The following is a 24,632-nucleotide window of genomic DNA, read 5'->3' as shown; positions in this document are numbered from 1 at the left end:
AGCATTGCATTTGAATGGCACTTGAGGTCTACATGAGCAGACAATGTACAGTACCAGTCAAAAGTTTGGACACAACTACTTATTCAATGATTTTTTTTTCTTTAGTTTTACTATTTTCTACATTGTGGAATAATAGTGAAGACATTACAACTATGAAACTATGAATAACACAGAATCATGTTGTAACCAAAAGTGTTAAATAAATCAAAATATATTTTATATTTGAGATTCTTCAAAGTAGCCACCCTTTGCCTTGACGACAGCTTTGCACACTCTTGGCATTCTCTCAACCAGCTTCATGAGGTAGTCACCTGGAATGCATTTCAATTAACAGGTGTACCTTGTTAATTTGTTGAATTTCTTTCCATCTTAATGTGTTTCAGCCAATCAGCTGTGCTGTGACAAGGTAGGGGTGGTATACAGAAGATAGCCTTATTTGGTAAAAGACCAAATCTATCCTTTGGACTGATAAGTCAACATTTTGGAAATTTGGTTCCACCCGCCATGTCTTTGTGAGATGCAGAGTAAGTGAACGGATGATCTCAGCATGTGTGGTTCCCACCGTGAAGCATGGAGGAGGTGTGATGGTGTGGGGGTGCTTTGCTGGTGACACTGTCTGTGATATATTTAGAATTCAAGGCACACTTAACCAGCATGTCTTCCATAGCGTTCTGCAGCGATTTGACCATTCCCATCTCGTTTGCGCTTAGTGGGACTATCAATTGGTTTTCAACAGGACAATGACCCAAAACACACCTCCAGGCTGTGTAAGGGCTATTTGACCAAGGAAAGTGATGTGGTGCTGCATCAGATGACCTGGCCTCCACAATCACCTGACCTCAACCCAATTGAGATGGTTTGGGATGAGTTGGACCGCAGAGTGAAGGAAAAGCAGCCAACAAGTGCTCAGCATATGTGGGAACTCCTTCAAGACTGTTGGAAAAGCATTCCAGGTGAAGCTGAAGAGAATGCCAAGAGTGTGCAAAGCTGTCATCAAGGCAAAGGGTGTCTACTTTGAAGAATCTATTTTCATCTGTTTTAACACGTTTTTGGGATACTACATGACTCCATATGTATTATTTCATAGTTTTGTTACCTTCACTGTTATTCTACAATGTATAGTCAATAAATACAGAGAAACTCTTGATTGAGTAGGTGTGTCCAAACCTTTGACTGGTACTGTTCACGACTTGGTCCACTAACCATGTTAACACCGATGAATGAGATGTTAATACCGTAATATAGAGGCCTAGCTATACACAATTCACATTAGCCTGGTCTCATTTCGAGAGAGCCACACCTCTGAGTTATATTATTTCCGATACGATTTCTCTAACTGTGGTCACACGTTGGTGTACAGAAGTCTACCTGATACTTGCTTAAGTACTTTCATTGAGCATATTAGTTTTGGATCACTGCTTCATAGTATTTCATCTAAGACTTGTCCCCTTTAATAAGGCCATTAGCCCTTTAGCAACGATGGAAAAGCTAATGCGTTTTTTTAAAGTGCCACTCGAGCACATTGTTGGAATTCCAAGAGCAATGGCAGTAGCACCAGGAATGTAATAAGATACTTGCTATTGAATATCATATTCATCACCTGTGGCGGAATACTTTGACGCCTAACGCCTCGAACACACCTGCAGTGTCATGCACAAAATGGCACGCGGCCTCATCTGGATATGTGCACAACAGAAGTTCCACATTCGCCTTTCTGCTACCGTTTCTGTCAAGCCGTCTATACGCATGGAATGTGATGCGTGCGTTTGGTTTGTCCGACGTACGCACCGACACTCGAGCGCACTGCAACTTCCAATGCCACGCGGCAAAGGCAAACGCAGCGCCTCCATTGGAAATGCATGTGCTTCTGGTGTACCATGACGCTGGGAGGTGTGATCGAGGCCTAACGGGAACCGTGTCACATGTACATTCTACACTTCTTTCTGGAAAAGTCTCTTCCAGGAATTCCCCCTACAGACGTTCGAGTCCAGTTTTACACATCAAAGGAAATTACAGTTAAAGCCAGGTCAAGTTGCATTGCTTGAAGTAATGAAAAAATAAAACTGATCACATAAAAAGTACGTTTCAGGCACTTGGCTTGTCTAAGGTTCCCTATGACTGACCTTTCAGACCCATCCATCTCTCTCTCCTTCAGTCCTTCTATTTCTCTTTCAGTCTAGCCATCTCTTTCAGTCCATCCATTTCTCTTTCAGTCCAGAGTGAGAGGCTGTTACATCCACATCACCCCCCCCTTCACCCCCCTCCGAGCACATGCACTGTTCCCTCGTCACATGACAACTTCAGTGTTGTTGACCGGCCGCAAGTTTTGGTCGTCAAAGCGCTTTCTGACGCTCCTCCTCACCGCGTCGGCTCTCCTGTAAGGCTGATTTCGAAGATCTGGGATGGAGGGAGGAAGGGGGGAGAGGAGGGTGGATAAAAGAAGTGTCAGTCATGCCAGGGCCTTCAGATGAGGCTGTTTGTTGGCAGCCAATCAGGCAAAGCAGCTTGAGTTGTAAAGAAACATTCCCCTTCAGTTCACTCCTCTAAAAGGAAGACAAAAACAGTCCCAACAGAAAAGATCTTATTGATTTGACATTTTTCATATTTACTAGTCCTTCTGTCGATTAAAAAACACAAGCTATGGACAAGTGCCCCCCAATACAAGCCTTTCCCTCCCCCAAAAAAGATGCAACATTTTGTCATGTTAAACAATCAGGGGAAAAAAGAGGAACGTAAATCATTTCCCATAAAGGGCATTTTACACTGAATTTGCATTCTTTGATTTTAGACATGCAACATTTGTCTATAACCTTATTAGGAAATGGAAGGTGAACAGAAAAGGAGGGAGGGGGGACCAACACAGTCAGTCTAGTATGAAGTAGAGAAAGCCCTCAGTGGTAGGTAACTCAAGGGGAGGTAAAAAAGAGATGCTTGCCAGGTCTGGGACACATCCACCACCACAGGGGTGCTATTGGAGGAATTCCTTACCCTCGAGTGGACATTGGGAAATTTAGTAATATTATTCTTCTTTAGGGCTGGATGGATGAAGAGAAGACAAAATGGAGGTTAAAGAAGCAGGGTGACCAGAGGGGTGTTTTTACACAGTGGAGGAGCGCTGAGCGAGCAAAGCGGCCAATGGGGGGGGGGGGGGCAGGCAGAGGTCATTGGACAGGATAGGGCAAGACTAAGGTGTTAGAGGGGTAGAGCTTACTAAGATATGCTGCTAATTGATACTGCAGGCACAAAGGACGAGTAAATCAAGAGTTTTATTTTTCTCTGTTTTTCTGTCTTAAAAAAACACCCAGGCTGCTTTCCAGAGTGACTACCAGCATGAGCAAATAGTGCCAAACACATTTTGAACGAAGACTTAGTTATCACAAACAAAAACCCAACAAGTGATTTTTTTCAACATACACGAAAAAGTTATGTTGAATAAAAAAACAAACCAAAGAACGGCATGCATTCAGCCAGATACATGGGCATGGGACGTGAACTCAACTGTAAGTTATGAAACATTTAGAAACACTGAGGCCTGTCCCTTTTTAAATGGCTCAACAACAATTCAGGACATGTATCTGGCTGTGTGTTAGTGGCACAAAATGGAAATAAATGTGACATCCAAGTCCGAGAACGCGTGTCAGAAATGAATCATTCATGCTTCGTGCAATACGTTAGAAAGGTGACCAGACAAACCACAGAGAGTCATGTGATACGAATATGATCCAGCACCAAAGAGTTTGAGCCGAGCACAAGGCAAGGGAAACTGGAAATCTGGTCCAGGGGCGTTTACATATAACTTACAAGGCTCAGAATCAGCCACACATAACGCCCTAGACCAGAGCTAGGGGGAACTGGGAACGGGGTATTGTGGGTTTGAAGCGGGAGAAAGCCAGAGGCATGCAGGAACCCAACCCACAGCACAGTAATACATGAACACAACACTCTGTTTTCATGATGGACAGATGAACACAACACTCTGTTTTCATGATGGACAGATGAACACAACACTCTGTTTTCATGATGGACAGATGAACACAACACTCTGTTTTCATGATGGACAGATGAACACAACACTCTGTTTTCATGATGGACAGATGAACACAACACTCTGTTTTCATGATGGACAGATGAACACAACACTCTGTTTTCATGATGGACAGATGAACACAACACTCTGTTTTCATGACAGATGGTTTTCATGATGGACAGATGAACACAACACTCTGTTTTCATGATGGACAGATGAACACAACACTCTGTTTTCATGATGGACAGATGAACACAACACTGTTTTCATGATGGACAGATGAACACAACACCCTGTTTTCATGATGGACAGATGAACACACAAGCAAGGTATAATGCCACAGCCATTTTAAAATAAGTCAAGGCTATCAATGCATCAAAACTGACAATTGATGAATTACTATATAATTATAGGCAAAAGAATACTCTGCTATGCTGATTACAATACTGACTAGTATACGATATATACTGAAGCAGAAGTTTTACTATATAGTAGAACTACTAGCACTAATACTAGTCAGCATAACATGTAGGAGTGTAAACTTGGATGATGGCCAGTGAGATCCGTTTCGGTCTAAGACACACTTCCTCCTTTTTAACAGCAGAGGGCACTTACTGTCCCATTGACATGTACTCTGTAACGCTGTAGTATTCCTTGTACTGTATAGTGAGACGTGGTACATTTCTTAACCATCTACCCATCTCACCCTCCCCAGGGCAAATGTCAATAGCCTGGCTGACTGCTAGGAGCATTTCTGTGACATTATGGTTTGCTATGGTTGGTGACACAAATGGATGAGGTTGAATAACGGGGATGACTCGCTTCATGCAGGGTAATGGAGGTGACATCGGAGACTCCTCCCACAAACCGCTTCCTCTCCCTGCTAGAAGTGGCGGCGACACACCACACCCACACGCACACACACGACTGACAGGGATAACACAGAGTGAGAGGGAACACAACATGCTGTGAGAGTACGGAGAAAGAGAGAGACGAAGAAGAAGGACAGCACAGTATTTACAGCGACCTTTCAGAGAGAGAGTTCTAAGCTTTAGTAATGGTTCTCTTCATTGCGAGCGGGCTCGCAGTAGAACCGAGAGCCCCGTTTGGCTGTGCGGGCGGTAAAGGGCACTGTCTTCAGCACTGCATTGAAACAACAACAACAACAACAACAACAGCCAAGACACGACAGTAAGGAGTAGCACACATCTACAGGGTTTTAGCACAGGTTAGCACACCCTACAAAGCATCAGAAGACTGGAGCAGAGAGACACTAACACATTCTATAGAGGGTTACAGTCTACAATAGGCCTTCAGGGCTGAACTTTCCCAATCCCGCTTGGAGGATTCCTGGACTTGCTTACGTATCCCCTCCTGATTCCGGGAATCTTCCAACTGGGAAAAACCTGGGCATTTTGGGGAAATGTCCTTGAATTTTGCGCCCCTAGGGCAATTATACTGTATCTTATGGAGCGCCAAATGTTAAAATGTTACAAGACAGGCTTTTAGCTTGTCAGCTAGAATACAGTTATGTGTGATTGTTATAGAGAATTAGTGTTAATAGTATTATATATGCCAAACCACACAGAATGTAAATGGCCTACGGTCGTATGTCTTCTCTGTGGAACGGAGGGGTAGTGTATTTTAATAAAGCAGATCAATACATGGGGCTGCATCCCCAAATTGCACCCTATGGCCTACAAATTGCACCCTATGGCCTATATAGTGCCCCATAGGTCTCTGGTCAAAAGTAGTAGGGAATAAGTTGCCATTAGGGACGTAACCATGGTATCTGGTCCGGGAGACTATACCCTCAGCCCGGCCCGTCTACACCCCTAACTGTCACAAAGCTACGACAGGATAGCAGACATTACTGACTGTTACAAAGCTACGACAGGATAGCAGACATTACTATCACAAAGCTACGACAGGATAGCAGACATTACTATCACAAAGCTACGACAGGATAGCAGACATTACTGACTGTTACAAAGCTACGACAGGATAGCAGACATTACTATCACAAAGTTACGACAGGATAGCAGACATTACTGACTGTTACAAAGCTACGACAGGATAGCAGACATTACTAACTGCTACAAAGCTACGACAGGATAGCAGACATTACTAATTGCTACAAAGCTACGACAGGATAGCAGACATTACTAATTGCTACAAAGCTACGACAGGATAGCAGACATTACTAACTGCTACAAAGCTACGACGGGATAGCAGACATTACTAACTGCTACAAAGCTACGACAGGATAGCAGACATTACTAATTGCTACAAAGCTACGGCGGGATAGCAGACATTACTAATTGCTACAAAGCTACGACGGGAGAGCAGACATTACTAATTGCTACAAAGCTACGATGGGATAGCAGACATTACTAACTGCTACAAAGCTAAGACGGGATAGCAGACATTACTAACTGCTACAAAGCTACGACGGGATAGCAGACATTACTAACTGCTACAAAGCTACGACGGGATAGCAGACATTACTAACTGCTACAAAGCTACGACAGGATAGCGGACATTACTAATTGCTACAAAGCTGCGATGGGATAGCAGACATTACTAACTGCTACAAAGCTACGACGGGATAGCAGACATTACTAACTTCTACAAAGCTACGACAGGATAGCAGACATTACTAATTGCTACAAAGCTACGATGGGATTAGCAGACATTACTAACTGCTACAAAGCTACGACGGGATAGCGGATAATGATCCTACGGACATTTGAGCTGGCTCCGAGTGTCTACGTTAGCTGGATGGTCAAAGCATGTTTCTACCGTAGGATCAAGGTGTAGTAAAGCCTTTCGGATTGACAGTTCAATCAGTTCCAGAGTTAAGAGGTACTTATTAGCGGTTTAGATACCCAGTGTTAATGATCGGATTGGAGCAGAGGAGAGGACCTGCATGCAGAGCGCCCTGTGTTTAAGTTTGTGTCTTAACTATGCTAACCGTACTAGAGCAGGGGGAGAGCTTCTTCTGCACAGGCCTGCCTGCGTGTGTGTAGATGTGTATATCTGTGTGCGCAATGAATGTGCGTGTGTACACATTTGTATGCGTGTATTTATGTGCACGTATATAAGTAAGGTGTGTGTGATATGTAGAACTGATGGTGATTGGCCCCCCGGTCCTGTTTACCCGTGATGATATCCTCGATGGCTCCGTCCTTTCCCTCGTAGACGTGGCGGCTACCCGTATCCTTCACCTGCTTCTTCCTCAGCTCAGCTATCACCTCCTGCTGCTGACTCCTGCCCCGGGTGTTCTTATGGGACGGAGACTGGTGGTGAGACCACACACACACACACACACACACACACACACACACACACACACACACACACACACACACACACACACACACACACACACACACACACACACACACACACACACACACACACACACACACACAGAGGAGGAGTTTACTCCTTTGTACAAGCTGGTCCCTAATGTGTCCACTAGAAAGGTTATACTGTCTATATTATATATACTGTTTATGTTTACTAACTGGTTCTATTGACTGGTTGCTTTACTAACTGGTTCTATTGACTGGTTGGTTTACTAACTGGTTCTATTGACTGGTTGGTTTACTAACTGGTTCTATTGACTGGTTGCTTTACTAACTGGTTCTATTGACTGGTTGGTTTACTAACTGGTTCTATTGACTGGTTGGTTTACTAACTGGTTCTATTCACTGGTTGGCTTACTAACTGGTTCTATTCACTGGTTGGTTTACTAACTGGTTCTATTCACTGGTTGGTTTACTAACTGGTTCTAGTTACTGGTTGGTTTACTAACTGGTTCTAGTTACTGGTTGGTTTACTAACTGGTTCTATTGACTGGTTGCTTTACTAACTGGTTCTATTGACTGGTTGGTTTACTAACTGTTTCTATTTACTCGTTCGGATTACTAACTGGTTCTATTCACTGGTTGGTTTACTAACTGGTTCTATTCACTGGTTGGTGTACTAACTGGTTCTATTCACTGGTTGGTTTACTAACTGGTTCTAGTTACTGGTCGGTTTACTAACTGGTTCTAGTTACTGGTTGGTTTACTAACTGGTTCTATTGACTGGTTGGTTTACTAACTGGTTCTATTGACTGGTTGGTTTACTAACTGGTTCTATTGACTGGTTGGTTTACTAACTGGCTCTATTCACTGGTTGGTTTACTAACTGGTTCTAGTTACTGGTTGGTTTACTAACTGGTTCTAGTTACTGGTTGGTTTTCTAACTGTTTCTATTGACTGGTTGGTTTAATAACAGGTTCTATTTACTCGTTCGGATTACTAACTGGTTCTATTCACTGGTTGGTGTACTAACTGGTTCTATTCACTGGTTGGTTTACTAACTGGTTCTAGTTACTGGTTGGTTTTCTAACTGTTTCTATTGACTGGTTGGTTTAATAACAGGTTCTATTTACTCGTTCGGATTACTAACTGGTTCTATTCACTGGTTGGTTTACTAACTGGTTCTATTGACTGGTTGGTTTACTAACTGGTTCTATTGACTGGTTGGTTTACTAACTGGTTCTATTGACTGGTTGGTTTACTAACTGGCTCTATTCACTGGTTGGTTTACTAACTGGTTCTAGTTACTGGTTGGTTTACTAACTGGTTCTAGTTACTGGTTGGTTTTCTAACTGTTTCTATTGACTGGTTGGTTTAATAACAGGTTCTATTTACTCGTTCGGATTACTAACTGGTTCTATTCACTGGTTGGTGTACTAACTGGTTCTATTCACTGGTTGGTTTACTAACTGGTTCTATTTACTGGTTGGTTTCCTAACTGGTTCTATTCACTGGTTGGTTTACTAACTGGTTCTATTCACTGGTTGGTTTACTAACTGGTTCTATTGACTGGTTGGTTTACTAACTGGTTATATTGACTGGTTGGTTTACTAACTGGTTATATTTACTGGTTGGTTTACTAACTGGTTCTATTCACTGGTTGGTTTACTAACTGGTTCTATTCACTGGTTATATATATACTTGCTGATACTGACTTGATGTGACACACTAGGTGTCTGTCTGCAGTACCTAATATAGCTGCCCCACCAGCAGGAGATGATCCTCCCATCATTAGTCCTGGGGGATGAGGGAGAGGGTGAGAAGGGAGGGGGAAGGAGAGCCTACCATCTGGGAAGAGGGGAGAAGGGAGAAAGAGAGGGGGAGAAGGAGAGGGGGAGAAGGGAGGGGGAAGGAGAGCCTACCTTCTGGGAAGAGGGGGAGAAGGGAGGGGGAAGGAGAGCCTACCTTCTGGGAAGAGGGGGAGGAGGGAGAAGGAGAGGGGGAGAAGGGAGGGGGAAGGAGAGCCTACCTTCTGGGAAGAGGGGGAGGAGGGAGAAGGAGAGGGGGAGAAGGGAGGGGGAAGGAGAGCCTACCTTCTGGGAAGAGGGGGAGGAGGGAGAAGGAGAAGGAGAGGGGGAGAAGGGAGGGGGAAGGAGAGCCTACCTTCTGGGAAGAGGGGGAGGAGGGAGAAGGAGAGGGGGAGAAGGGAGGGGGAAGGAGAGCCTAGCTTCTGGGAAGAGGGGGAGGAGGGAGAAGGAGAGGGGGAGAAGGGAGGGGGAAGGAGAGCCTACCTTCTGGGAAGAGGGAAAGGAGGGAGAAGGAGAGGGGGAGAAGGGAGGGGGAAGGAGAGCCTACCTTCTGGGAAGAGGGGGAGGAGGGAGAAGGAGAAGGAGAGGGGGAGAAGGGAGGGGGAAGAAGAGCCTACCTTCTGGGAAGAGGGGGAGAAGGGAGAAGGAGAGGGGGAGAAGGGAGGGGGAAGGAGAGCCTACCTTCTGGGAAGAGGGGGAGAAGGGAGAAGGAGAGGGGGAGAAGGAGAGGGGGAGAAGGTGGGGGAAGGAGAGCCTACCTTCTGGGAAGAGGGGGAGAAGGGAGAAGGAGAGGGGGAGAAGGTGGGGGAAGGAGAGCCTACCTTCTGGGAAGAGGGGGAGAAGGAGAGGGGGAGAAGGGAGGGGGAAGGAGAGCCTACCTTCTGGTCCTCCTGGTCCAGCATGGCCTCCTGCTCCAGAAGCTTCTCCATCATCATCAGCTCTGCTCTCTTCCTTTGCTCGTTGTCCTCCTCCGCTTGCTGACAGAACACGCACGCACACACACATATTTAGACAGAGGGCTCAAACACACAGCCGTACCAGCGCCCTGCGTAGTGTGTGGGTGTGGGACATGACGGGTGTGTAAGAGAGCAATGTCAGTCTCACCCTGTAGGCCTTGACGAAGCGCACAAACACCGGGAAGAACACGGACGGGGGCGTCGTTTTGGAATTCTCGCCGAAGAATTTGACGGCCTCGTCGAAGGCGTCCTGTCAGAGACAAATAGCACAGTTTGCATTTGTTGATCTGTCGATCATAAAGGTAATAGTTTGATCAAACCTATATAAAAAGGGGCAATCTGGGATTGGCAAATGCATTTGAAAACTTTTGGATAAATGACATATAACCATTGATTCTTGAAGAATATAATGTATAAATGCCTTGTGAGCATCGCCTTAATTGCACATGACAAATTCAGCGAGGTGAGGTTTACCAGCGCGATCTTGGCTTCGTCCTGCAGCTTTTTCAGCTTGCCCTCGTTGTGTGTGATGAAGTCTTTGAGCATGGTATTGTGACCGTGCATGCTGTACTCTCTCTTGGTCAGGTCCATTCCCCGCTGGAGCTCCTTCACATCCAGCAGAACGTTCTCTAACGACACTGAGATCACACACACACACACACACACACACACACACACACACACACACACACACACACACACACACACACACACACACACACACACACACACACACACACACACACACACACACACACACACACACACACACACACACACACACAGATACACGCACGCAGAATTGGATACAGTTTGAAGCGGCGCGCTCCCCATTAAGGAGGGCCATACAGCACATCTCCCTAGAGCAACACACAGCGTGGAGGAGCCCCAACAAGTGAACAACATCATCACCCATTCTCTGAGATGATGGCTGTGGATACAGCGCAATGGAAATGCCTGCAGACCAAAGATAGGCTACAATTCTGCCCAAATCCATCATTTAGGTGGCATGTCCTAAACAGCACCCTACTCCCTATTTTAGCGCACGACTTCCGGTCAAAAGTAGTAGCGCTATATAGGGAACTGGGTGCTATTTGGGACCCACGCTAGGATCTCTTGTAGCATCGTCAGCCCTTCATCGCTGCAATCACACGGAGCTCCACGGTGAACCGTACCTGCTGCGGCCTTCTCCACGTAATGCAGTTCGTTGTAGAACAGATTGACCTGCTGGTACTTCTCCTTCACCACATTGGCTATGTAGTGCAGCAGAGTCATTTTCCGGTCTGTCGACTTGGTGTCCAGTAGCTGGGGGTAAAAAAAAAAAAAAAAGTAGTGTGAAGACAGTGCTTGCGTCCCAAACGGCACCCTATGGCCTACGTAGTGGACCAGTAGCAATCCTAAAGCACGTCATGCACTAGCAATACATTCGGGAGAAAATAATCTCCTACCAAATCTAAACTCTGCAGCTTGAAACCGTATACTGCTCCCCGTTTGCTGCTGTTCATGTAGTTTCCGAGCGCCAGGATGATCTGAAGAAAAAGAGCATATTAGAACAACACAGAAGGCAGCCAGGAACAATATTTTCAACACATTGTTCAGGGCAGGATATTTCCGACGCGTAGAATTTCTGCAACGAGTCGCTTACCTCGAGAATTTTCTTGAGTTTCTGCGAGGACTTTATTGACACAGATGCTGCGATGACCGCATGGAGTTGCTGTGAAGAACAAGAGAGAAGGAAGTAGAACTAAAGTCAGAGAAGAGGAGGATAAGTCAAACTCAAAAAAAGCCAATCCTCCTCTCCAGTCACCTACAACCTGAACCAAATCCTTATTTTGTGCACTACTTTTGACCAGGGCCCATATGGCTCTGTACAAAAGGAATGCACTATGTAGGGAATAGGGTGCCATTTGGGGCACATCCATGGAGTCCCGGCCCTCACCGGCGTCAGCATCTGTACGCTCTCGCAGAAGTTGCCAATGAAGGCCATGATGGTCATCTTCTGCATGAGCCGCTCGATCTTGCTGAAGTGCATCATGAAGCGGTCCTCGTCCGTCAGCGCCTCCACGGGCTTCCTCTCCTTCTCGTACTGACGCATGATCTTCACCTCGCTCTCCGTGGGCAGGAAGCGCATCAGACACTCCACATAGTCCACCGACAGGGTGCGCAGGTCAAACCTGGCGGGGCGGGGGGGTTAACAGTTAATATGGAGACTGGAGACATAGACACACACGCTATGCAGACACAACCTGTCAATAAAGGCTAACAAGCACACACATGCACACCACCGTAACCAAATGGACCCTCATTTATAAAACTACATAGGTAAAGAAGACAACAAGAAATTGCATCCCAATTGGCACCCTATTCCCTACATAGTGCACTACTTTTGACCAGCGTTGTGCACCATATAAGTAATAGGGCGCCATTGGGACGTAACCCAAAGAGGCCACTGTGTCTTACAGCTGGATGGCCTTGCAGATCTCCTCAGGGGCCTTTCCCACTTTCCTCAGGGTGATGGCCATGTTCTTGGCCCGGTTGGCGTCCAGCAGTGCCACCTTGTTGGGCCCCTTCTGGATGACCTTGGTCTTGCTCATGATCAAATCGATGGCCGGGCCCTGGGCTTTCGTCTTGAACATCTCCTCAAACTCATCCACGTTCAGGTCCTGAGGTTGAAGACAGACACATCAAATCAAATCAAATTTCAAATAAAATCCAATGTATTTATAAAGCCCTTGTCATGTATTGTCATATTATGTCTTGTTCCTGTTCTTTCTCTTCACTCAGTCTCCCTCTGCTGGTCGTATTAGGTTACCTTCTCTTCCTCTCCTTCCCCCAGTTGTTCCTCATCTTCTCTAACTACCTCGTTCACCCTTTACCCACCTGTTCCCTTTTCCCCTCTGATTAGGTCTCTATTTCTCTCTCTGTTCCTGCTTCTGTCTTTGTCAGATTCTCGTTTGAGTTTCTCATGCCAGAACCAAACTTTCGTCTCGTTTGCTTCACCCTTGTCCCGTCCTGTCGGAATCTGCCTGTTCATCTGATGCTACGTGTGATCAGGTACCTCTGTCCTCTATGAACCGCGCCTACCCAGAGAGACCAGCAGTCTGTCGCCGCTAACCCAGCTATTCTCCTCTGCTGCTAAGAAGGGGACTCTTCTGTAAATATCAGAAGGACTTTATGATTCATTTGTCGCCCTCTCTGCGGGTTGTCTATTTTGCCATTATATATATCTGAAGAGGATCTATGTCTTCCCTGTGTTTTGACATTAAAGGACTCTGTATTTGTTAAACCGCTTTTGGGTCCTCACTCACGTGCATAACAGCCCTTCTTACTGATGTCACAAAGTGCTGTACAGAAAGCCAGCCTAAAACCCCAAACAGCAAGCAATGCAGGAGTAGAAGCACAGTGAGCAGTACAGTGCATCAAGTGAGAAGGTTTGAATCGTAAGCAACCTGCCCTGTGGTGAGCGGCCTACACGTTGTTTGAACTGCGGTAGACCATCATAGCTTTAATAGTAGTTCCGAGTGTGAAGTGCATACACGTGGGGGCGAGTGGAGGGTTCCCTACCTCCAGTATCCTCTCGTCGTCGATCTCGTTGAACACAGTGCCATTGATTTGGTTGGGCTTCAGCGCCACCCAGTTGAACACGGGCAAACGGAACTTGGTCTTGATGGGCTTTTTAATCTTCACGGCTGCACAGTGAAACACAGATCAATTATTCAGTAAAGCACTCCATCCGCCATGTCCATCATCACGCTCACAAACACACAGTGCACGGTCGTGTGACGGAGGGGTAGACAGGGTCGGCATCCCAAATGGCACCCTATTCCCTTTATAGAGCACTAACTGTGACCAGAGAACGTATGGTTCTGGCCAAAAGGTGTGCACTATATAGGGCATAGGCTGCCATTTGGGACGTACCCAGGATTTTATGTGACTGGAGGTGGTGTCACACATGGAGAGTTCTCCCTCTGCTGTAACAGGAGGCTTAAGAGCCCATTCATTAAAATCCCACAGTGAAAGCTGGAGAGGTGCTCTACAGTTATTTCCATAGCAGGGCCTGATGTGCCCTGGCTAGCTCTGTACTGCTAGCCATAGCTACTACAGTTTATTGATTTAACCTTTTTTTAACCAAGACGTTGCATTCAGTAGTGGGCCCAGAATAGAGCCTTGGGGTACACCAGATTGAGTTAGCTATGATATTGAATGTGCATATGGCCAGGCTTGTCATCCCTGGCACAGCAGCAGATTATGTTTTTATAGACTAGGATTATGACCATACTCGTGATGCCACGAGGCACAGACAGACTGACAGACTGACAGAGGTACCGCCGGTGGCGGGGCAGAGAGATAAGGATTAGGACCGGAGAGTGTGACAACCAGGGCATTCCAGGCCTGTGCAACACTCTCCTATCTTACTATCACCATCAGCCTGCCTGCAGCGGCACGTCAATGTGTTTCAACATACAACAACAGACACTACCAGACATCACAAAAAACACACACACACACACGTTACAGTACAACAGGGAGACCATGCAAGAGTTGGAAATGTGTCATTTTCAGTGCTTTCCCATCACAACTGTCAAGACTAAGTCAGACTGTACCTTGTCTCGTCCCATTACATTTAGCAGGCTAAGGACCAGCATTTCAGGATCCCGTAATGTTGACAAATGACTGTTACCAGGTGTCCATGTACTGTGGTCCACGTTTTGTGGGGAGACTGTTGTTTCATATTTTGGTGCGCCCAAGACTTCTACAGTCCAGCAGTGAAAAGTAAAGAATATTTGGGGGGGAATTTGCCAACAGTCGTCAGCAAATTCAAAGAGAATGCATGAAACAAAGAGTCCAATTTCATTCTTGGCGAGACTAAAAGAATATCAATGTAGTGCCTAGGGCATGAGTGGCCATCTCTTTACGTGGACCTTGTTCCTCTCTGTGTGTGTGTGTGTGTTTGTGCTTTCTTGCGTGCGTGTGCATCCATCTTCACATTTGAGGTTGAGACTAAAAATACAATTTCCAAATACTCGGAGGGGGGGGGGGGGGGGGGTAAAACACAACCACATGACAGAGAAAACCTACAGAACAGTTTGATGGGCCCCTCTGGTTTGCAGAAAACAAAAGTGGAGAGAAAACAACCAGAGAAATCATTGAGAACAAAATAACATTGTGCTTCCATTTTGAAGAGAGAAAGAGAGATTAGTCAAATAATATATCCCCACTAGACCAAACCAACCATTCCTTTGTGTGTTCAAAACAAGCTTTATACCTCAACGTGTACTAATGCTATTACTGTCATACTGCATGGTAGATTCTTTAGACAAGAGTCACATATTCATAGTGACCGGTCAAATTCTGTAACGGTCTTGTGCTACATTGCAACTCTGTATCAACTGGTCAAAGGCTGCAGTGATAGGTTAGGGAGGTGAGTGACCGGTTAAGGAGGAGGCTGTCCCATCAGCTCTGAGTCACCCATGGCTGCCCAGTGTCCAGATGGCCCTGATATCCAGGAAGTCAAGCAGCTTGAAATAGACAGCATCGGACACACTGATCAAGGAGGACTGCTGTGACAGGAGGAAAGCAGGGTAGAAAAGGCCTAGAGGATCTCAGGAGGCTTGGCTCCTGTTCTACTGCTGTCAGTCATACCCACACAAACAGACAGACTGCTCAACCAATGAGGCGACACGGTGTCCACGTAGACAGTGAATTTAGAAGCAATGGAGAGCACACGGGTGTCCTTTCAGTGACCTATTGTGATAAGGGCTGAGACAACACTTGATAATGACCGTTCATAAATGCATCGAAGGAGGGTTGTCATTGAGATCGCTGATAGCCGACACCGCCAGCACACATCGACAGAACGAAAGCTTATCATGAAATCACATCTTCCATTGTCTGCTACAGTGTGATTCATCCACATCCACACACATAGCGAGCGTCTCAAATGGCACCCTATTCCCTATGCAGTGCACCACAAAGGGAATAGGGTGCCATTTGAGACGCAGGGGCAGTCTCTCATGTGGGTGGCGTCTGAGTGTGAGGACCTTACCTGCTAACCCTGAGTTGAAGATGACGGTGGGGGATCCACAGCCCGGGAGCGGGGGGGCCATGGGGGGTGGAGGCGGGGGCAGGGGAGCAGACACCTCCATGGGGCCGGGGGGAGGCGGGGGAGGAGGGGGCGGCGGGGGAGGGGGAGGAGCTGCGGGACCAGCCAAAGGCCCATTTGGCACTGGAAGAGAGGGAAAGAAATAGAGAAGAGGGAATGAGAGAGAGAGAGAGACAAAAAAAAAAGAAAGGGAATGAGAAAGAGAGAAACAAAGCGTGGAATTGAGAGGACAACATGCCAAGTGCTCTCTCCCTCCCTCCCGCTCACTCTCTCGGCTATCTTTCTCCAGCTCTGCCTCTGCGTCTGTTTGTCACAACTCAAATGCCAGAACAGAAAAAAATGTAAGGGCGTGTTGTGAAACTAGCAATCCAGACTGTTTAGCTACCGTCTGGGACTAAACAGTAAACCTGTATGGGATTGGTCTAGAACTCCACCTACCCGTCCCAGGCACAAGCGGTGGGGGAGGAGGAGGGGGCGGCGCGGGCATCCCCGGGACCCCATTCGACCCCATCGGGCTGACCGTGCCCCCGTTATAGACCCCTGGCACGCCAGCCACCAGCGGGCCCCCGGGGGCGGGCGGCGAGGGCAGGTTGGAGATGTCCCCGTCGCCCTTCTTCTGGATCGTCATGGTGCCCTGCTTCTCCAGCTCATGGATCTTCTTCTCCAGGTTGCACTGCCTCTGGATGGCCTCGTCCTTCTCCTTCACCATCCGCCGCAGCGTGTGCACCTGCGAGTTGGCGTCCTTGTACACCTCCTGGGTGACGGGGAAAGGAGATGTCAATGTATGTACGCAGACCAGGGGGCGGTTCACTATGAAGGCATCTCAGAGTAGGAGTGCTGACTCACAGTATAGGGATCAGTTTTGCCTTTTAGATCACAATAAATAAGATCGCTCGGACGGGGTGGACCTGACCCTAGATCAGCACTCCTTAGAAGCTCGATACAAACAGGCGTTGAGAATGATCGACCTGTGTCTGTCCAATAGTGTTATTCACCCCCCCCCCCCCCCCCCCGTTGATTTAGGCCACAGGGTTGAGTTGTAGGGGAGCAAGTCTCACCCGGATCGAGTCGAGCTCCTTGTTGCGCGTCATCAGCTGTTTCTCCAGCTCCACGATCTTGGACATGGCCTCGTTCTCCGTGTCCTGCAGCTTCTCCGTCATCTAGGAGAGCAAAGGTCAAGGTTCAACGTGGCATGGACACACAGAGAACTGTGTGAGGGTGTTGTGCATGCAGGAACAGCCATGTACACTTTTGTAAATAACAGTGTAGACTAACGGGACGGATACACCGGTATCCCGATATGGCTTGCTCAACAATATCATATCGAATGATTGATACTGGTGCTCATCACTAGTCACAACCCAATAAAAGTGGTTGTAGCCCTTAACACACATGTATGCAAGTCATATCACACAGGGGTGTATTACATAGAAGGTGTACGTGTGTGCAAATCATGCATCATTTGACATCAGCCATGTGTTGTGACACACGAAGGAAACATTAGCCATCAAAGCATTCATGTCAAATGCCCTTCCTCTGGAGTTTGTGGACACCCTGATCTGAACATAAATGTGGACTTTTCTAGAGTTAGGCTAGGAGGGCAGTGTGTGTGTCTCTCTGTCTGTGTGTGTGTGTGTGTGTTGATGACTGCTAACTGAAAGCATGAGACTAATCTAAAGGGCCTTTGAGAGAGAGGCATTTGATGGAAAGCCTGTGTGACAGAGATTTAAAGGCACACTGTACATGCTGTCAGATCCCTCTCCGACACGGCTGTGCAGCGCAGCACGCTGACGTCTGTACGGCATCAAATAGTGGTCGGTAGGTCAAAACAGACTAGATACAGTCACGAGAAGAGGGCAGACTGGGTTCTTATAGGGGGGCGAAGAGATGGGACTGAAGTGGTGAAAGAGCAATTGAGGATTCAGAAAGTAGGGACGGGTGGAGTGAGTTAGTGAAAAGTGTCAAATGTGGGGTGGCAAGAGTCAGTGGAGAGCGTCACGAGCAGTCAAGGGATGGAGACAGGAAGTCTGCGCGTGGTTGTCGTGTCCTCTCACATGTGACATGTTCTCCTCCAGCTCCTCCACGCGCTCCAGCGCGGCGTTCTTGGTCTCGGCGTCCTCCAGCAGGGCGCCCACGTCAAACACGTTGTCCAGGTAGGCCTGGATCTGCACCGACAGCTTGTCACTCTCCGTGTGCTTCAGCTTCTACACAGACAGACGGGAGAGGCGAGAGGAAGCGTCAGTGAAACGCCTATGACGCGTAGATCCATGTTGTTACCATATACCCCACTGTTGAACAGCTTCTTTGTATATTTGCGGTCTATAAATCTACTGTACGTCTACCTCAGATCAAATCAAACTGTGTTTGTCACGTGCTTCGAAAAGCGACAGGTGTGGACTGACAGCGAAATGCTTATTCCACAAAATAGTAGAAAAATAATAACGAGGAATAAATACACACAAAGAGTGCCGATAACTTGGCTATTTACGCAGAGGACTTACATCCAGGTAGGTGTCCAGACAGAGCTTGGTGAAGTCGTACTGCAGGTGAACCCGGAAGTTCATGTCCTCTACTGAGTGGACCACGATGTTGATGAACTGCATACACGCCACCTACAGGCACCGGCAAACATTAAGAAAAGCATACAGAGTGAATTTCACACCAAGCGAAACCAAATCCAATGCATTTACAGGGGGACGTACGTCTCAAATGGTACACTGCTCCCTACATAGTGCACTACTGTTGACCGGAGCCCCATTGGCCCCGGTGAAAAGTAGTGCTCTTTAAAGAGAATAGGGTGCTGTTTGGGACTCATCCACAGACTCCAGGGCCTGTAAATAAGTGTGTGCATGGAAATGATCTGGCTGCATCCATCTTGTTACATGGGCAGATGAAGGGAGTCACGTCAGGCCGTGTCCCAAATGGCAGCCAAATCCCTACGTAGTGCCCTACTTTTGACCAGGGAATTAGGGTCCCACTTGGGACACGGCCTCCTCAGTCTAATGTGCGCAGTGGAGTGTCACCGTGTCAGTGCATTCTCCTTGCTAATACTGTCTTAATGGACTTCCTTAAGAAGCTCAGAGTCGACTGTGTGAGAGACGCCAGGCCCCGTCTGACAAATCTGTTTGCTTTCGTGCTTGTGTCAAATGACTGGCCCGCTACCAAATGGCTCAGAGTTGACTTGTGACTGGTTGGACTCTCATGCACACACGGACCAATGGGGAGCCTCGGAGGGGAGGCAGTGTGGCACATTTAGAAAAAGCATGTATTTTGTTGACACACACCACACAGCATGCTGCCTCATCCATTTCTATTCAAACATATTAGTAGGAACTCTGCGGCAAAACAAACTGAGCTGGCGAGGATTCCGCGCGCGTGGTTGGCTAATGACAGAATTCATTCAATGGCAAGCGACAGGGTCTGTGATTTCAGGATACGATGTAGCCTAGCAATCGATAGCTAGTCCAGTGGAAATGTCGTGTACCATAAAGTCGATGTTGTTGTCCATGTCCTTGAAGTGTTCCATCAGCCTCTCGAACCGCTGCGTCTCAGCACACACCTGCCAGAGAAACAATCAATCGTTCATTTTGTTATTGTAATAAAATAGGATGCCATTTAGGAAGCAAGCCTTATCCGTTGCAACGCAACATACATATTACCTCAGGTTGAGAAAGGAAATGTTTCTGTCATACCCATGTATTGTCTCCTCACTCCCTCCCTGCTAAAATATGAAGCGGAGCCCCTGACATAGGGCTTCTTAAACACACGCGACCTCATTTCTCCCACTGCGATTACCATACCTACGTCTCTGAGAGAGAGGGAGGGGGAGGAGAGAAGAGCGAGAGAGAGGGAGAGAGAGGGTGGGAGGAGAAAAGAGAGAGGGATGCAGCTCTATAGTTCAGACGGTGCTCAGAGCCAGGGAAGGGGAGACAGACAGGGGAGAGATGAAGAGTCAAGGAGATGAGGAGGAGAGAGGGGAAGAGATGGGATTGGAGTGCATAAGCGCAGCCTTCATACACAATGCTCTGTGCCCCAGACTGCACCCTGCCCCCCACTCAAACAACCCCTTCTAGCCCACGGAGAGTCAAGAACCCCCTCACAACAAGCCTCCTCAAAGAGGGAGAGCTCGATTTCAACTTAAGCAAGCCAACATAACACTCGGATTGTATCAGTTCTTTGCACAAAACACAAAAAGCTGAACAAGAAAGCACTGTTTTTATATTACAATTTATATGACACTGCCAACCAACAAGATAATCTAAATCAAATACAATTGTTATTTGTCACATACACATGTTTAGCAGATGTTATTGCGGGTGTAGTGAAATGCTTGTGTTTCTAGCTCCAACAGTGCAGTAATATCTAACAATACATAACAATACACACAACCTAAAATTGAAATAATGGAATTAATGAATATATAAACATTAGGATGAGCAATGTCGGAGTGGCATAAACTAAATACAGTAGAATAGAACAGTATATACTTATGAGATGAGTAAAGCAAAATTATTAAAGTGACTAGTGTTCCATTATTAATGTGGCCAGTGACTTCAAGTCTATGTATATGGGGCAGCAGCCTCTAAGGTGCCTCTCTAATGGTGGCTGTTTAACAGTCTGATGGCCTTGAGGTAGAAGCTGTCTTTCAGTCTGTCGGTCCCAGCTTTGATGCACCTGCACTGACCTCGCCTTCTGGATGATAGCGGGGTGAACAGGCAGTGGCTCGGGTGGTTGTTGTCCTTGATGATCTTTTTGGCCTTCCTGTGACATCGGGTGCTGTCGGTGTCCTGGAGGGCAGGTCGTTTTCCCCTGGTGTTTCTTCGGACAGACCGTACCACCCTCTGGAGAGCACTGCGGTTGCGGGCGGTGCAATTGCCGTACCAGACGGTGATACAGTCCGACAGGATGCTCTCAATTGTGAGGGTTTTAGGTGCCAAGCCAAATATCTTCAGCCTCCTGAGGTTGCTGAGGTGCTGTTGCGCCTTCTTCACCACACTGCCTGTGTGGGTGGACCATTTCAGATCGTCAGTGATGTGTACGCCGAGGAACTTGAAGCTTTCCACTGCGGTCCCGTCATCTGGATAGGGGCGTGCTCCCTCTGCTGTTTCCTGTAGTCCACGATCAGCTCCTTTGTTGTATCGACATTGACCCCTCTAACCACATCTATTGCGAAGGGTCAATCGCTATCCATTGACTTGAATAGATGCATTGGCACACATGGCTATGTCTCTACCTTCTGCTTATGGGTGAGCAGCTCTGAGCAATAGAAGCTGATATTCCACCTCTAATAACAGTGAAACGCAATAGACTGTAATGCTCAATATTTCATTCTGGGTGTAAATATTGCATTAACTGCAGTCGGCCCAAGTTCCCCGAGCCGGCCTAGAAAATGGGACTGCTGTAGAGATGCCAGGCCACCCCAGACTCCACCTTACTCCCCTCCTTTCTAGAGGAGATCAAATACACAATTCACTGCATAGAACACAGGGTATGAGCGCTGATCTAGCATCAGCTCTCCCTTTTAGATCGTAATTAACTGAAGATTACATGGACAGGGCGACCTGATCCTGGATCAGCACTCTTACTCTGATACATACAGCCCCCTGATCAGGCTGTACTGAATACATCTTTGAAGGGCCTGTAAAATCACTAACAAAACACAGAACTGATTTCTCTGTGGGCCTGAGAGGCCAGTGAGCTGTCATTTCTGTCTGAGAGATGCGAAGCAACATGTCTAAAGGCTTTGATACAGCCGGCGCTGCGCCCCTCGATAATATCCTCCTACCACACGACTCACGGAGTCAACTATGTCAAATTCCACTGCTTAGACACAATAGCACAGCATTATCCTCTTGCTCCGCGCGTCCCCCATACCGCACCTCCTTGAAGTTGTCGAACGCAGAGAGAATGATTTCGTGTCCCCCCCTCACGAGACACACGGCGGCCAGCAGCTCCAACACCAGAGCTTTGGTTCTGGGAAAGGAGAAGAAGAAGAGAAGGAACGGTTAACGTAACGCGGCGCCACTGCCAACACCGACCCATCATTTCTGCCACATGGTTACATAACGGTCGGATCCCAAATGGCACCCTATACCCTTTCTAGTGCACTAGTTTGGACCAGAGCGCCATGGTCAATAGTAGTGCACTACTACATGGTCAATAGTAGTGCACTATGAAGGGAGTAGGGTGCCGTCAAATCAAATCAAATTGTATTTGTCACATGCGCCGAATACAACAGGTGTAGACCCTTACCGTGAAATGCTTACCTACGAGCCCCTAACCAACAATGCAGTTTTAATGAAATAGAGTTAAGAAAATATTTACAAAATAAACTAAAGTAAAAAAAAATATGTAAATAGTAATAATAGAAAATAAAATAACAATAATGAGGCTACATACAGGCGGTACCGGGTCAATGTGTGGGGGTTTCAGGGTAGTCAAGGTCATTTGTACATGTAGGTAGGGGATAATAAACAGCGAGTGGCAGCAGTGTAAAAATAAAGGGGTGGGGGGGGGGGGGGGTCAATGCAAATAGTCCGGGTGGCCATTTGATGAATTGTTCAGCTGTTTTATGGCTTGAGGCAGAAGCTGTTAAGGAGCCTTTTGGACCTAGACTTGGCGCTGCCAAAATTAGACAGGTGCATAAATTTGGGCACCCCAATAGAAAAATCACTTCAATATTTAGTAGAGCCTCATTTTGCTAAAATAACAGCCTCTAGACACTTCCCATAGCCTCTAATGAGTGTCTGGATTCTGGATGAAGGTATTTTGGACCATTCCTCCTTACAAAACATCTCCAGTTCAGTTAGGTTTGATGGTTGCCGAGCATGGACAGCCCACTTCAAATCATCCCACAGATTCTCAATGATATTCAGGTCTGGGGACTGGGATGGCCATTCCAGAACATTGTACTTGTTCCTCTGCATAAATGCCCGGGTAGATTTTGAGCAGTGTTTTGGGTCGTTGTCTTGTTGAAATATCCAGCCCCGGCGTAACTTCAACTTTGTGACTGATTCTTCAAAATGATTCCCAAGAATCTGCTGATATTGAGTGGAATCCATTGCGACCCTCAACTTTAACAAGATTCCCAGTACCGGCACTGGCCACACAGCCCCACAGCACCAAATTTTGCTGTGGGTAGCAAGTGTTTTTTTTTTGGAACGCTGTGTTCTTTTGCCGCCATACATAACGTCCCTTGTTATGACCAAATAACTCCATCTTTGTTTCATCAGTCCACAGCACCTTATTCCAAAATGAAGCTGGCTTGTCCAAATGTGCGTTTGCATTCCTCAAGCGACTCTGTTTGTGGTGTGTTGGCAGAAAAGGCTTCTTCCGCATCACTCTCCCATACAGCTTCTCCTTGTGCAAAGTGCGCTGAATTGTTGAAAGATGCACAGTGACGCCATCTGCAGCAAGATGATCTGGTAGGTCTTTGGAGGTGGTCTGTGGGCTGTTTTTCACCGTTCTCACCATCCTTCGCCTCTCCGATATTTTACTTGGCCTGCCACTTCTGGCCTTAACAAGAACTGTGCCTGTGGTCTTCCATTTCCTCACTATGTTCCTCACAGTGGACATTGACAGCTTCAATCTCAGCGATAGGTTTTTGTAGCCTTCCTCTAAACCATAATGTTGAACAGTCTTTGTTTTCATCATCTGAGGGTTATTTTGAGGCCCCCATGTTGCCACTCTTCAGAGGAGAGTCAAAGAGAACAACAACTTGCAATTGGCCTTAAATACCTTTTCTCATGATTGGATGCACTTGTCTATAAAGTTCAAGGCTTAATGAGCTCACCGAACCAATTGTGTGTTCCAATGAATCAAGTATTCACAGGTATTCAAATCAACAGAATGACAAGGGTGCCCACATTTTTGCATAGCCTATATTTCACATCTAATTTAATTTCATACAACTTAATATTGCTACACTAAAAATACTTGTCAGGACAATACCCCCAGTACTCAGCTTTTATTAGAAAATGAATGGCATGCCACCTTGGATCTACAACGCAGCCTCAGAGGGGTGCCCAAACGTTTGCATACGACTGTAGGTCCGGGATGGGAGGAACGCTTTGCCCCAGTGACGTTCTGGGCCGTACGCACTACCGAGGTTCATCCGAGGTAACATCATGTGTTTCTATCAGATCACGTGACTGGATCTAAAAATGTCTACCTGATGTCTGAACATGTAATATGCAGGTCCGTTGATATAATCGAGAGGATTAAATAGAAGCGTATATTCCAGAGTGAATCCCTCAGCCATAATCCCTACGGGTGATGGAAGAAAAGTACCGTCAGCTCATTCATTAAAAGTCCAAATATGATATTCTATTCTATTCTTAAAAAAAAAAAAATATTCCACTGTAATCCTGGAGGAATTCTCTGCCTGGGTCACAGACTACGGTAGAGGTGTTATTTGACAGACGATTC

At 46.8% G+C, this 24,632-nt stretch overlaps 1 protein-coding gene across 11 annotated transcripts in view; it reads right to left on the bottom strand.

Moving 5' to 3' along the window:
• Positions 1-901: 901 nt before the first annotated feature.
• LOC124043814 (formin-like protein 2) overlaps positions 902-24,632 on the bottom strand; it is an 85,963-nt gene continuing 62,232 nt past the window's right edge. For 3 of the 11 annotated variants that reach the window (XM_046362794.1, XM_046362801.1, XM_046362802.1), the window contains 19 exons: positions 22,085-22,178; positions 19,690-19,764; positions 18,707-18,817; positions 18,260-18,409; positions 17,264-17,365; positions 16,644-16,959; positions 16,149-16,328; positions 15,182-15,202; positions 13,667-13,791; positions 12,563-12,765; positions 12,042-12,276; positions 11,748-11,816; positions 11,551-11,631; positions 11,278-11,407; positions 10,577-10,740; positions 10,251-10,352; positions 10,025-10,123; positions 7,188-7,326; positions 902-2,397 (listed from right to left, as the gene is read on the bottom strand). In XM_046362794.1, coding sequence (XP_046218750.1) covers positions 2,288-2,397; positions 7,188-7,326; positions 10,025-10,123; positions 10,251-10,352; positions 10,577-10,740; positions 11,278-11,407; positions 11,551-11,631; positions 11,748-11,816; positions 12,042-12,276; positions 12,563-12,765; positions 13,667-13,791; positions 15,182-15,202; positions 16,149-16,328; positions 16,644-16,959; positions 17,264-17,365; positions 18,260-18,409; positions 18,707-18,817; positions 19,690-19,764; positions 22,085-22,178 — 2,506 coding nt within the window. In that variant the 3' untranslated portion in view covers positions 902-2,287. Of the gene's footprint in view, positions 2,398-2,935; positions 3,036-4,209; positions 5,171-7,187; positions 7,327-10,024; positions 10,124-10,250; positions 10,353-10,576; positions 10,741-11,277; positions 11,408-11,550; positions 11,632-11,747; positions 11,817-12,041; positions 12,277-12,562; positions 12,766-13,666; positions 13,792-15,181; positions 15,203-16,148; positions 16,329-16,643; positions 16,960-17,263; positions 17,366-18,259; positions 18,410-18,706; positions 18,818-19,689; positions 19,765-22,084; positions 22,179-24,632 lie in introns of those variants that run through there. The other 8 variants (XM_046362798.1, XM_046362803.1, XM_046362800.1 and 5 more) reach the window with 6 other exon arrangements.

Source organism: Oncorhynchus gorbuscha, linkage group LG09, assembly GCF_021184085.1.
Source record: "Oncorhynchus gorbuscha isolate QuinsamMale2020 ecotype Even-year linkage group LG09, OgorEven_v1.0, whole genome shotgun sequence".
Classification (NCBI taxonomy): domain Eukaryota; kingdom Metazoa; phylum Chordata; class Actinopteri; order Salmoniformes; family Salmonidae; genus Oncorhynchus; species Oncorhynchus gorbuscha.
Note: the sequence above shows the minus strand (reverse complement) of the source record. Positions and strands in the feature narration are given on the sequence as shown.